Below are 12,880 nucleotides of genomic sequence, written 5' to 3'. Positions count from 1 at the left end.
CTCTCCTGTGGGAGAAGGCACTCCAGTCCAGGTGGCTCGGGCGTCCCGTCTCTGCCACCAGAGATGTCCTGAGCATCGATAGAAAACACCCTCTGATGCCATTCATCAGGTTCGGTTGGAGTCAGATGTGTGTGAAGGGAGGTGTACGCCAGGAACTGCTCCTCTGTGGGTCTGTGGTTACTAAATAAATGTAAACTAGAGAAAATGGATGCAATGCGTCGTGTCCTGCTTTCTTTGCTAAGGTGGACAGCACCCAGTCAGCTGCAGGCAAGGGTCACAGGGCTGGACTGGTCAGCCCTTGAGGAAAGCAGGGTGACAGTGGGGTGGTCACAAACCCCCCCCTCCCCCCACCCTGGGGCCTAGCCCTTCTTGATGAGGTGTGGGCGGCTTGCTGACTGGGTAATCTGCCATCATATAATTTCCGCACAAGTTCAAGTTCAAAATAATTTGGGTGAACTTGCTGACTCTTGATTTTATCAAGTAAGCTCATTAAAGAGGTCAACAAGCAAAAATCTTCCCTGTCTGCCATGACTGCCTCCTCCAGAAAAGGATGCTTTCATTGTTCAGAAGTCAACAGGGCCAAGTATTTTATGTTGCAGATGTGTGACTTTACGAAGCCCCGCCATGATACCCTGACACATCTTGTATTGCCATGAGCTAGAGACAGCAGCAGCTGGTTACAGCTGGGACTTCTCACACCTAACCTCAGGTCAGCTCGTGGAGTGCAGTGCTCTAGGCAGAGTCTTGTTCCGACCCTCAGGTGCCCTGGCACTGGGTCTCCTGGGCCAGCAGCCTAGGCCTGTGTCCCCTCAGAGTGCACTGTGCCATGACTGTCACCACATGCTCTGGACAAAGATGGGAAAGGCAAGCTGCCAAAAGCATTAGGGTGACGGCTGTGATGAGAATGAGGGCTCAGCCTCTGAGCCAGTGTCACTCACCCTATTAAAGCCTGGATCCTCTCTCCAACCCATGGGCCCCAGTCTCCCTGAACCTCCGGGTCACCCATGTTTCCATAGCAAATGTAGCCCCCTTATTTAACAGGCCTGCACTCTGTCCATCTCCCAAAGAGAAAAAGCCCTGAAGGCAGTGACGGTGCCTGGATGCCGAGGATGCTCTGTGCTCTAGCGCACATGATGGGCAGCCCTGGACACACTATGGTCTTTCACGTGCCTGGCCCTTTGCCTCACTCGCTCTCCCTGTCCCTTGTCCCTCACAACCTAGGCACAGGCTCCCCTCCTCCAACTATGGGGCCAGCACCCCTGACCTGGCCTGGTCTCTAGAGTGTGGCTCACTTATGAGGGCTTTAGCACAATTGCTGGTTCTGTGCCTGCCTTTGCACTTGTACCCTGTATCTCTTGAAGGTGGGTGACTGCTGCTCCATGCACTGAGTCTGTTGTGCTGAGACAGCTGTGAGCTGAACTCAAGTGCTGGATGGGCGAAGGAGAGCCCTTCTTAGCACCTACGTCTGCAGGCCCAGGCAAGGCCAACCCCAAGTGCCCACAGGAATGACCTGGCTACACCTGAGCATCCCAGGTCTGGGGAAGGATGGCAAGTAGAGTGAGGCCGGGCAAGGAGCCGGGGGCCCGTCAAGTCACCGGAACATGCTTGAGTGGTCGGTCTCTGTGTTCCCGATGACCTGGAGAACATTCTCCTGATACTGGAGACTCAGATGGACATTCTTCCTATTTTTATTAACATCCTTTTAAAGTTTTTTGGGGAAAGAACTGAAAAACAGAGTTCCTTTCTTTAAAAGGAATCTTAACAGACAATTAAGGATACTGCTGAACTGCTGCTTTGATCACATATAGGCAATCTGACTTGGGAAAAAGAAGACTCTGACTCAAGGAAGCCAGCTTCAGACAGATGCTAATGATGAGAAACCAAAATAAAAACATGAAAAGGCACCTGGAGGATCATTCCACGCTGCTAACACTTCTCTAGATGACCTGGCCTATTAGTAACTGGGTTCATGGCTCTCTGAGGGAACTCAAGAAGGAATGAGTCCTTCCTGGCTGACCTGAACTTGCCCAGACAACGTTCCCGCCACTAAGTCAGTGGAGGTCTGCTCTCCAAACAGACACCCTCCAAACCACCCCTACCTCTGAGAAACCCAGCCTCCCTTCCCTGGCACAGGGATGTCAGACATGCCGAGAAGTAGCCCAGCACCTATAGGTGATGAGAGGTGACTCAGGGTCACACACAGGATGGCACTGCCCTCCTGGTCCTAGAGAAGTCTCTGCTTCCAGGGTGGGCCTCCAAGGCCACCTTGAAATGTGGCCAACAGATAGTGGGGTACCCCCATGGGCCTTTTTGGCTGTGGGAAGGAGAGGGTTGATCTGTTCTGAGCCAACTTTTGATGGGGGGTGAGGTCTTGGGTGGAGATCATGGCCCTTCTACATTGAAACAGAGAAGTCAAAGTTTCAACTGCAAAGAACTGTTCCGTTCAGTTGCTGACAAACATGGGGGCGGGGAGGGGAATACACTACACAAACCTTTCCGTCTGTCTGTGGGTGGCTACTGCTCTTTTGAATCTCCGTGATGTGTGTATGTGTTGCTCCCAGGCAGGAAGGAGCCTATTATACAAGCTGCCAGGAGACGCAGCCTGTTAAATGCCTTTAAATGAAGCAAACACACGAGTATCTGGTGAAGAAACGCATTTTGGAGAGAATTAAACAAACATTTAAAGTCGGCTCTCGGCAGGATGCGCGCCGGGGGCAGACTGAGCACTTGAAGCTGCGGTCAGGTCAGGGTCATGGCTCGACCTGGACGCCAAGGGAGCCTGGCCTGGAGGCGCCTAGTGCTGCCTGGGGGTGGGGGCCACGCACCTTCCGGACCACAGGGCTGCCGTCATTGATGAGCTGGGCCAGCATCATGGCCACGTTGTGGTCGATGGTGGTGGAGTGGTCCGTCCTCTCTGCAGAGTTGCCTACAAACGTGCCGAGGGCAAAGACAGCTGCGCAGCGCACCTGCGGGTGGGACAGGGGCCAGTCACTCCGTAGCCGGCTGTTTGGCTCTGGCTGGGGCCCCTGGAGCCTACTAGATGCAGCTCAGTCCCGTCTATGGTCCTCTCAGCCTAGCTCCACTTGTGCAGACAAGCAGAGCAGGGAAACAAGAGGCTAGTGGCAGCCCCGCCCGAGGGTCAGGTGACAGGCTGTGTGCAGGCATCAGACAAAGCCAGGCAGGCACCAGAGACCAAGCCAGGGGCCAAGGAACCCACGGGGTTGCAGTGGGCAGGGCGCTCTGGGGGTGTGGTCCCCAGGTGCACCTTGGCCTCACTCAGCCTGCAGTGGCGGGGTTACAGACTCACCTCAGGGATGGGGTCGGAGAGGAGGCTGCAGAGCTTCTCGTGGGCGCTGTCCCGCACCCCGCACCACCGGGCCGAGTCAAAGTTCTGCCAGATGCGGCCCAGGCAGATGGCCACCCACTGGCGCAGCAGGGGGTGGGGGTCGTTGAGCTGCTCCAGGCAGATGGCGATCAGGTTTCCCTGGAGGCAGGCTTCCTGCGAGAAGGCAGGCAACACAGGGCATCACCCATCAACCATTGACTGGGGTGGGGTCCTGGGCTGGCCCTAGCCCCCCAGGTTTCTCAGGAAAACCTTGCTTAATCACTTTGCAAGATGTGTTCCATTTTCCTTTTTTTTCTGTGCTGCGCCATGTGGGATCTTAGTTCCTGGACCAAGAGTTGAACCCATGTACCCTGCAGAGGAAGCTCAGATTCTTAACCACTGGACTGCTGGGGACATTCTTCAATTTTCCTCATTTTAAATCCCACCAATTTCAATTCACCTGGGGCTAAACAAAGGGTCTGGACCCCCACTCCTCCCATGGAGCCCCCAGGGCTGGTGTGATCCCCAACCTCTCCCCCGCTTCTGAGGTCACTGTTTCATCAGACACACATTCAGGACAGTTCCTCTGGCCTCCAAATCCTAGAGCTTGCAGCTGTGCATCTGCAACGCACAGGCAGGCCCTGTAGGGGTGGGGAAGGAGTGTGACACTCACCTGCCCCGTGTTATAGCTGTTGACGATTACAGCCAGAATGAAGGCCGTCATGGTCCGGTGCTCAGCCTGGAAAACAGAAGTCACCAGCTAGTTCGCACTTTCTTCGTGGCAGAAACTCATCACCCTCACGCACTAGAGTTATCCTTTCAGGATCTTTATGACGAGCCTGGTGTGTAGTTAAAGTAATGAGAGCCAGCTTTGTTGTCTTTTGAGTCTCCAAAAAGGAACTGTGCTTTAAAGAGGGTCTCATGGCTCTGGGTTGGCCTCATGGAGGACGGATGGGTCCCCAACATCTGATGCTGCACGGTGGGTGACGCTGCTCCATCAGAGGCCCCGTCCTGCCCACACCTATGGAAGTAGACCATCGGGGTCAAGCACACTGGTCATAAAATGATTGACCACAGTCTCTACTTGACTTCATTTTCCCTTCTTTCTGGTCTTTTAGTGGGTGGATCGATTCTCATTTTCTCCTCTCCTCTGCGCTTCTACTGACTCAGACATCAGTCTATTTTTAACTATCTGTGGCACCTTGTGTTTTTAACCTGCAGCAAAGTCTAAAGTTAGTCATTCTCTGTATCTGCCTTGGATTCCCAGTATTTCTCCTCTGGTTTCAGTCCCTCAAGCATGACTGCTCTTACTTATTCTTACAGCCAATGCTGACTTACATACATGGCATGTTTGCCAATGTCTGCTTTCTGATGTTTCTTACTGACTTCTGGGCTCCATCTCTTCCTGAAGTGCAGGCCTCCTGGCTACCTGAGAAGGCGCTGGTCCTCAGATGTGCTGGCTTTGCCCTCTCCCAAACTGACACTCGTGGGGACACAGGGTCCCCAAGCGACAGTTTCCCTTGTGTTTTGAGGGCCCCTTCTCTGCCTTCCATCCGTTACTGTGGTGACTGCTGTCCACATCTTTGCAACAATCTTCCTTTACGTCCTGGTTACTTTAGAGATTTTTACTCTTGCATTTGACATTCTCTACTTTCATTATGACGAGTCTTTGTGTGGATTTGTTTTTATTGAACCCTCTCAAGACTCATTGTGTTTTATAAACCTGAAAACTCATTTCTTCTTCAATTCTGGAAAGTTCTCCACTAAACTGTGCGTCCCCTCGTCTCCCTCTGGCCTTTGTCGAATGCAGCTAGCCTGCTCAGCCCCTCTCAGAACCTCCGTCATATCTCCTCTTTGCTTCCTCCCACATGAATTCTCCACAGACTTCTTTACTGGTTGTGTCAATTCTGCTGTTTAATTCGTCTATGGAGCTTCTAATGACTATATTCCATTACAGGTTCTTTTTTCCCCCCTCCAAAATCTGCCTATTTATTAAAAGACCCTAGTTGGTCATTTTTTGAGAAGGAGTAAAAAGGACAGAATACACTGATCTCTTACAACAGGCAAGAAAGTACTTCTGAGGGAAAAAACATCAGGGTTTATTTTTGGACACAACTAAAACAAATTGTTTATTCAGTTATCTTAAACATACTTATTTGTAATGCTCTTCACTCTTTTCCCAGAGAACTCTATTAGTTTCAGTTCTCTGGGAGCCAACCCTCCTTTGTGCCAGCTCTGCTTACGTCGCTTGAACCTGGGTTAGGAGCAGAGTGGTGCTCCTGGCATGAGTCTTGGTGCTCCTGGCATGAGTCTTGGTACCCTGGCTGTGAAGGTACACAGAAAGGTGCCCTGCAGAAAAGGTTCAGCCTTCGCCACTTCCAGGCAGGCCCTGGAGATTTCACATTCCTCACTTGGCTGGTGGCTCCTCCCACGTGGGGAATTTCCGTTTCTTACAGAGGCTTTTCCTGACTTTCTGCCCAGACGTGGATGGACTGGATTAGCTCTTCTTGTCCTCGTCCAGTGAGTGGGCTTGCTCCACAGGCCTGTGTTTTTTTTGTGCAGACTTGGGGCTGCACACCTGTGGAGCTCCAGGGTCACTGTGAGGTTCACCCATGACCCACTGTGCCCCTCCTCTGACTTCAGGTGTTGGCATTTGTAGATTTAATTTCCTTTCTTTCAATCTGGCTAGCTCCTCAAAACTTCAGTGTGTTTGTAGCTGAAGTAGGGTCCACTGGTGCTGACTTTGTCCATCACTTTACTGCATGTCTATCAGCTCAGATGTCTCTCTCAGTCGTTTGGCCTCTATCTTACTCACGCTGTATTATTTCCAATGCTCACATAAAGTCTAAATGTAACCACCTGTGATGACGTTTAAATACCACACTTCAGTTGGAACATACCAGTTTTGCTTACCTTTTATAACAATCCTGTTTTTAATGTTTCCTGGATTTTAGAAAATTTTTGTTTTTTTAAAAATTGTCATTTAGTTTAGAAAACCAATGAGAGGGTAAAACTACACCCAAAATTTCCTTTCCACAACTAGAGGCACCTATGACTGTGTGAATGAGCTGTTAGATTTCATTAACCATTCTGATATAATTAAGTTATATTGAGTAATTATTGATACTTAAGGTGTTTATTTTATTCTCTTTACTAAGCTAGGAGCTAGAGGGAGAGAATATAAATATTAATTTAAAAACATTTATTGGGAATTATTTTATATGCTATTCACAAATTACTAATTTTTAAACAACTTAATACAATAAAATATATTTCAAATTTCAACTTTCAATTTTTCCACCACCTCCACTGCCCCAACCCCCTTCCTGACTGATAAAGTGCATTAGCCTACCCTTAGGTCCAGATCCTGCACTGGCCAAAGGAACTGCCAGTACTATGGATGTACAAGTACTCATTGATCTAACTTGGTTGACAGGGTATAAGGCACAGTGGATTCTACTTCACTGCAAAGAAGTGCCCGGAAAGAGGAATCAAGTAAACAAAACCGAACCAGCTTGTGTATCAAGGTTCACTGTGACTTACTTTAAGAAAGCAGCCAGGAAGCAAAGGGTATCGTCCGAGTGAGGCAGAGCTGGGAGTGTAAGTGGGCCCCCACTCCCACCACAGGTCCCTCTGTGTGGAGCAACCTTGCCCAGAGCCCCCAGGAAACGTGTCACCAGAGTGTAACATGCTGGTCCTTACTGGCATGTACGGGTCTGCCAAGACCGAGAGGAAGTACTTGTGGCCATTGTCCTTCACCAGGTCAGCTTGGCATGACTGCGGGGAGAGACACAGGAGAAACAGTGAGTGCAATTCCCAGGAGGGGGCTCCTTTTTCTTCTTGGAATGTGTGAACAAACAAATGTGTGATGAATATTTTATGTCTTCATCATTTTCACCTCTCAAGTCCAATTTTCATCTGAAAAAATAGCTGGAACGGCTGTGTACAAATGCATTTTCCCTTGGCTGTGGGGAAAGGGCTGGCATCGCACACACTCTCAGAAGCACAGCGGCTCTGAGGTGTTCTCGAAAGCAGCTTCTGGGTACCTGCTGGGTGTGGGTACCCTGGCTGCTGGGCTGGCTCCTTTGGAGGCCATCTGTGTCCCGCAGCTCCCATATCTGTCCTCTCTCCTGAGTCAGCCCAGGGCCCATGTGCCTCTCCTCCCACTTCTGAGCGGGGACATGCCCAACACCTGAAACTTTTGCTTAGACTGACAAAATCTATGTAAACACTATAATTATGAATTATTTGCATCCCACGGTTATATTCCAACAGGTGCTTCCCAGAGGCCTGTCTCCAAAGGAGCAGCTGCAAGTGGAAAGTTTGATTTCAGGGCTAAGTGGGCTGCCAGTGTGCAGCTCGCGCCGCCTCCTTAGGGCACATGGCATGTGTAAGCACCGTTGTGTCATGTGTTAGCATAGTTTTCAAGCCCCACTAGGTGTCAAGCACTGGCTCAGTCCTGGACACAGACACCCACACCCTGCTCACAGTCCTGGGGAAACAACTGAGCAGCTCTGGCTCATTATGAGACGCTGGGCTTGGGAGGCTCTGGGAGGGATGGAGAGCTGGGGTCATCCATTAAGGAAGGGCAGACGTGAGAGTGGGGGTGGAGGGTGGGAAAACAGGTGGGAATCCTGCTGGGATATGGAGCCAGGGAGAAGGCGGCCAGGGAAGGCAGGAGGCAGAGAGCTTTGACTGCTTCTTGGATGGGGTCTTGAAGACACCAGAGGGCACTAGGAATGCGAAGGGGAAGACTGTTGAACTGCAAGTTGAAGAATCACTCTGGCAGCTGCAGCGGAGGGTGAGCTGGAAAGCCGGACTCGGGGCGGTGACCACGTGCAGCAGGGTCAGAGATGGTGGGGAGGACCCTGGAGACTTGAGATTGTTCTAGAGGGGTCTGGGTGGGAGAAGCCAGGAAATCTGACTGCTTGGCGAGACCACTAAAGAGGCGGGCGAGGTGGGGGCCGTGTCATCAGAGACTGAGAGGGCAAGGAGTTGGATTTGGGGTACACTGCATCAAGGCACTCGGAGACACACAGTGGAGCTACCAGGAGGAGGCGAGCCAGGCTGAACTCCTAGATCAAAAGTCATGCACTAACTGGGTGGGAGCCCATGGCCACAAGGTGGAGGGGGAGGTGATCTGGAGCATGAAGGATGAGTTGGGAGACAGGGAAACAGGCATGTGAGCAGAAGGGGCTCCAGGTGGTACCAAGAAGCAAGGAATCTAAATCTTAGGGAAAGGAACTGGCCCTGAGGCAGTGGGGTCATCAGAAACCCTGCTTCTATAACAGGCTGGCTGACTTGGGGGGCATTTCTGCAGGTGCTGGCTCTTCAAGGGACTTAAACAATTGTGCCTCAGACATTCAGGAATTGACATCCAGGGAGGTGCCAAGTAAGAGAAAGAGAGGCAAAGAAACAGGCTTCATGTCCAGGTTCTCCCTCTTGCAGCTGTGGGACCCCAGTGACATTTGAGAAATCTTTGCTCAACTGGTGGAATCAGATGAAACATCTGACACATGGAAGTGCAATCTGAACACGGGAGTGTGACTCATAAATCATGGATGCTCTCGTTCTTGGAAAGCAACCCACAGAATGTGGTCATACTGCTCACTGAGCTTCCTGGATCAATACCCAGAAAAACCACTTGGTGATTTAGGGTAACGTGTACACAGGGAGATGTTGAATTCCATCAGCTCCTAGCATGCTCCACTCTAGGGGAAAAAGGCCATTCAAGAAGTAGAGAGGGCTGGAATTTTAAGATGAGTTTCTGAGAATAAAAGGAGAAAAGTTACACACTGCAAAACCTTCCTAACTCTGCAGGGCACTGCTGGCTTGAGGGCACGCCCAGTGTGAAACTCTCTCAGGGGCAGGGTGATTTTGCAGACAGAATCTGCTTTTTACTGCAGCCTGGAGCCCTGACCTCCTCTCTCCCATGCTGGCCTACTTCTCAGGGTGCTCTGATAATGAGGTGTTTTTCCTCACATCAATAAACTAATAAGGTGGTGACTCGACTCAGCTGTTTAAGTTCAGACTGAGCGAGACAGAGGGGGTGGTCAGGGAGCAGGGGTGCTAGGAGCTCAGGTTCGCAGGATAATAATCCCCAAGAGCCAGGGAAGCCAATTAAGCATGCAGCTTTCAAGTCATTCCCATAAGGGATGTCTCGCTTTGAATGAAGGTTTGGATAAATGAGCTAAAAGGTGTCAGCAAGATGTTGTCTGCAGAGGCTCATCCAGAAGGGGCTGGGAGGGCGCACTCAGACGGCACCTGCAGCACAGTGCCTGCGTCTGGGGACAGGGTTAAGGCACTGGCACCTGAAAACAAAGCCACTCATCTTTGTTTTTAAACCAGAGGTGCCACAGTCAAACCCAGGCCCACACATTTACAGCGACTCTCATAAAACATATCTCGTCACAGAATGATGACGTGTCCCTAAGTCATATCTGCTAATTTGGAAGCTGAGGCACATGTGTGAGTAGGTGAAGCGATATAGGAAACGGCGATGGTCTTGTTCGTGTAGAACGACCTCTGTCTGGAAGAGGCTGCCATGCAGGTGGGAACAATAATGTTTTCGGGTCATGTCCACCCTCACTCTCAGAGCTCAGCAACTGTCCTTTTAGAACTGGCTTAGAATCACCCCATCAGCCATCCCAGCCCTCTCTGTATCTACTTCTGGGGCCGGAGAGCCAGGGATCTGCAGGGCGCTGACTTCTCAGGATGCTGAGACAGTGGTCACCAGCTGCCCAGTCTCCCTCCTGACTTGGCCAAGTGCCTTCTTAAAAGAGAAAACAGTCCTTGAAACTACAAAGGCCCAGAAATGCAGGCAACAGACACGTTGCACACACAGGCTGGTGGGAAGCTCCCCTGAGACACGCAGGGCTCCAGCAACCCACACTCCTCCACACGGCTGCTCTTCAAGGGCCCTCTCTCATGTCTCTCTGTTTTCTCCCAGATCAAGCTACAGGTTTGACATATTAAGGCCAGCACAGAAAGAGGGTGGAGACGAAGGAGAGCATGAATATGAAACGGTTTTTTCCTAAGCAAGCCCCCCCGCCATTGCACACCTGTATATATATATATATATATATATATGTATGTATGTATGCATGTATTTTTCCCCCTTCTTCTTAGTAGGGAAAAGGCCCCCACTATCACAAATTAGGCAGTCGACTTTCCCACATTTAGGAAAACCGCAGGGGTCAGCACATTTGGAATGCAATGGATAAGCTTCGCACTGGGAAAACCACCTTCATGATCACTGTATCAGGGAATTATATTTTTAACATGAGAAAAAGGGAGGGAGGGGAGGAAGAGAAGAAAAGCAAACAGAGAAGAGGAAGCAAGTACATAGTTCACTGTGGCTGAAGATGCAGTCTGCAAACTGATTTCAGGAGGCAGCAGAGACCAGGACGAGCCCAGAGACCACAGACTCTGGCTTCTGCGAGGGTAAGTTCGCAGGGCAAGGGCAGGTGCGCCCCCTCAGAATATTCTGGCAAAGAGTGCTGTGGGGGAAGCCCTACCTTCATTCTGCTTAATGCAGATTATAATGTCTGTCTCCTGGGGAGCAGGAAGACACAAACAGCACAGATCAACAGACCACCAGACACGATGCATCAAATGAGGCCCAACCAGCAGGACAGTCCTGAGCAGTGTCACCAGTGGACACAGCCACTCATGCTCTGATGTGAATATGGAGAAAACCACAGAGGGGGGTTCCTGTTTCCTGTCCTCGGGTTGCAGAATTCACTCCCTGGGATGAGGAAAGGATGCTGGAAAGGTGAGCTGGGTTCACACAAGAGACAGAAGCACTGGACTGAGCCCTGACCCACTGCCACCAGAACATTAGAATCGTCTCCAGACAAATGTAGGACTACGATGAATTGTTTATACACTGAGATTCTTAAAAACAGCTCGTGGCCATAAAACTAGTAGTGCTTGAGAAAATAATCCCAGAGTGGGGGTTCTGCTCACTGCAAACAAGAGCTCACTGTTCTTCAAACCCAGGGGCACAGTCCCTCCCAGGCAGTGAAAAGACGAATGTCCTTCTGCACAACTCAAAGGCCTGGCACAATGGCCTTCCCACTTGCTAAGTGCAGTAAGATTTATATACATATACAGGTTTTCATTTTCCAACAAATGGTTTATTACTTTAAATATTCTCATGTCAGATGCTCTTGTGTTGAAGGTAAACTTCAGAATGAATGAAGAGACACCAGGAATGTTGAAATAACTATTATCAGTGGGAAAGTCACACATACATGAATGCTTTTATGCCTCTGATCTACTTTTCTGTATGTGTTCTAAAATTTATAAATGTAGGGATTTCCTGGAAAATCCAGAGGTTAGGACTCAAGTGTTTTCACTGCCATGGCCCTGGATTCAATGCCTAGTTGGGGAACTAAGCTCTTCCAAGACACATGGTGTGGTAAAAACAAAACAAAAATTTGTGCATGGATTACAGTTCAGTTCAGTCACTCAGTTGTGTCTGGCTCTTTGTGACCCCATGGACTGCAGCACGCCAGGCTTCCCTGTCCATCACCAACTCCTGGAGCTTACTCAAAGTCATGTCCATCAAGTCGGTGATGCCATCCAACCATCTCATCCTCTGCTGTCCCCTTCGTCCACCTTCAATCTTTCCCAGCGTCAGGTTCTCTTCCAATGAGTCAGTTCTTCATATCAGGTGTCCAAAGAATTGGATTTTCAGCTTCAGATCAGTCCTTCCAATGAATATTCAGGGTAGATTTCCTTTAGGATTGACTGGTTAGATGTCCTGGCACTCCAAGGGACTCTCAAGAGTCTTCTCCAACACCACAGTTCAAAAGCATCAATTCTTTGGTGCTCAGCTTTCTTTATAGTCCAACTCTCACACCCATACATGACTACTGGAAAAATCACAGCTTTGACTAGACGGACCTTTGTTGGCAAAGTATGTCTCAGCCTTTTAATATGCTGTCTAGGTTGGTCATAGCTTTTCTTCCAAGGAACAAGTGTCTTTCAATTTCATGGCTGCAGTCACCATCTGCAGTGATTTTGGAGCCCCCCAAAATAAAGTCTGTCACTGTTTCCATTGTTTCCCCATCTATTTGCCATGAAATGATGGGACCAGATGGCATGATCTCAGTTTTCTGAATGTTGAGTTTTAAGCCAACTTTTTCACTCTCCTCTTTCACTTTCATCAAGAGGCTCTGTAGTTCTTCACTTTCTGCCATAAGGGTGGTGTCATCTGCATATTTGACGTTATTGATATTTCTCCCGGCAAACTTGATTTCAGCTTGTGGTTCATCAAGCCCAGCATTTTGCATGATGTATTCTGCATGTAAGCTAAATAAACAGGGTGACAATATACAGTCTTGACGTACTCCTTTTCTGATTTGGAACCAGTCCGGTGTTCCATGTCCAGTTCTAACTGTTGCTTCTTGACCTGCATACAGATTTCTCAGGAGGCAGGTAAGGTGGTCTGGCATTTCCATCTTTTGAAGAATTTTCCACAGTTTGTTGTGATCCACACAGTCGAAGGCTTTGACATAGTCAATAAAGCAGAAGTAGATGTTTTCTGGA

At 49.7% G+C, this 12,880-nt stretch overlaps 1 protein-coding gene and 1 pseudogene across 3 annotated transcripts in view; both read right to left on the bottom strand.

Moving 5' to 3' along the window:
• RPTOR (regulatory associated protein of MTOR complex 1) overlaps positions 1–12,880 on the bottom strand; it is a 320,305-nt gene that overhangs the window by 47,161 nt on the left and 260,264 nt on the right. For 2 of the 3 annotated variants that reach the window (XM_040244787.1, XM_040244788.1), the window contains exons 14-17: positions 7,028–7,102; positions 3,999–4,064; positions 3,308–3,499; positions 2,826–2,966 (exon numbers count right to left, since the gene is read on the bottom strand). In XM_040244787.1, coding sequence (XP_040100721.1) covers positions 2,826–2,966; positions 3,308–3,499; positions 3,999–4,064; positions 7,028–7,102 — 474 coding nt within the window. Of the gene's footprint in view, positions 1–2,825; positions 2,967–3,307; positions 3,500–3,998; positions 4,065–6,868; positions 7,103–12,880 lie in introns of all 3 variants that reach the window. The other variant, XM_040244786.1, reaches the window with a different exon arrangement.
• LOC120867496 lies at positions 10,453–10,597 on the bottom strand (annotated as a pseudogene).

The sequence above is a fragment of the Oryx dammah genome, unplaced genomic scaffold (assembly GCF_014754425.2).
Source record: "Oryx dammah isolate SB20612 unplaced genomic scaffold, SCBI_Odam_1.1 HiC_scaffold_8, whole genome shotgun sequence".
Classification (NCBI taxonomy): Eukaryota; Metazoa; Chordata; class Mammalia; order Artiodactyla; family Bovidae; genus Oryx; species Oryx dammah.
The sequence above is the reverse complement of the archived record's forward strand: the minus strand, read 5'-3'. Positions and strand labels throughout refer to the sequence as shown.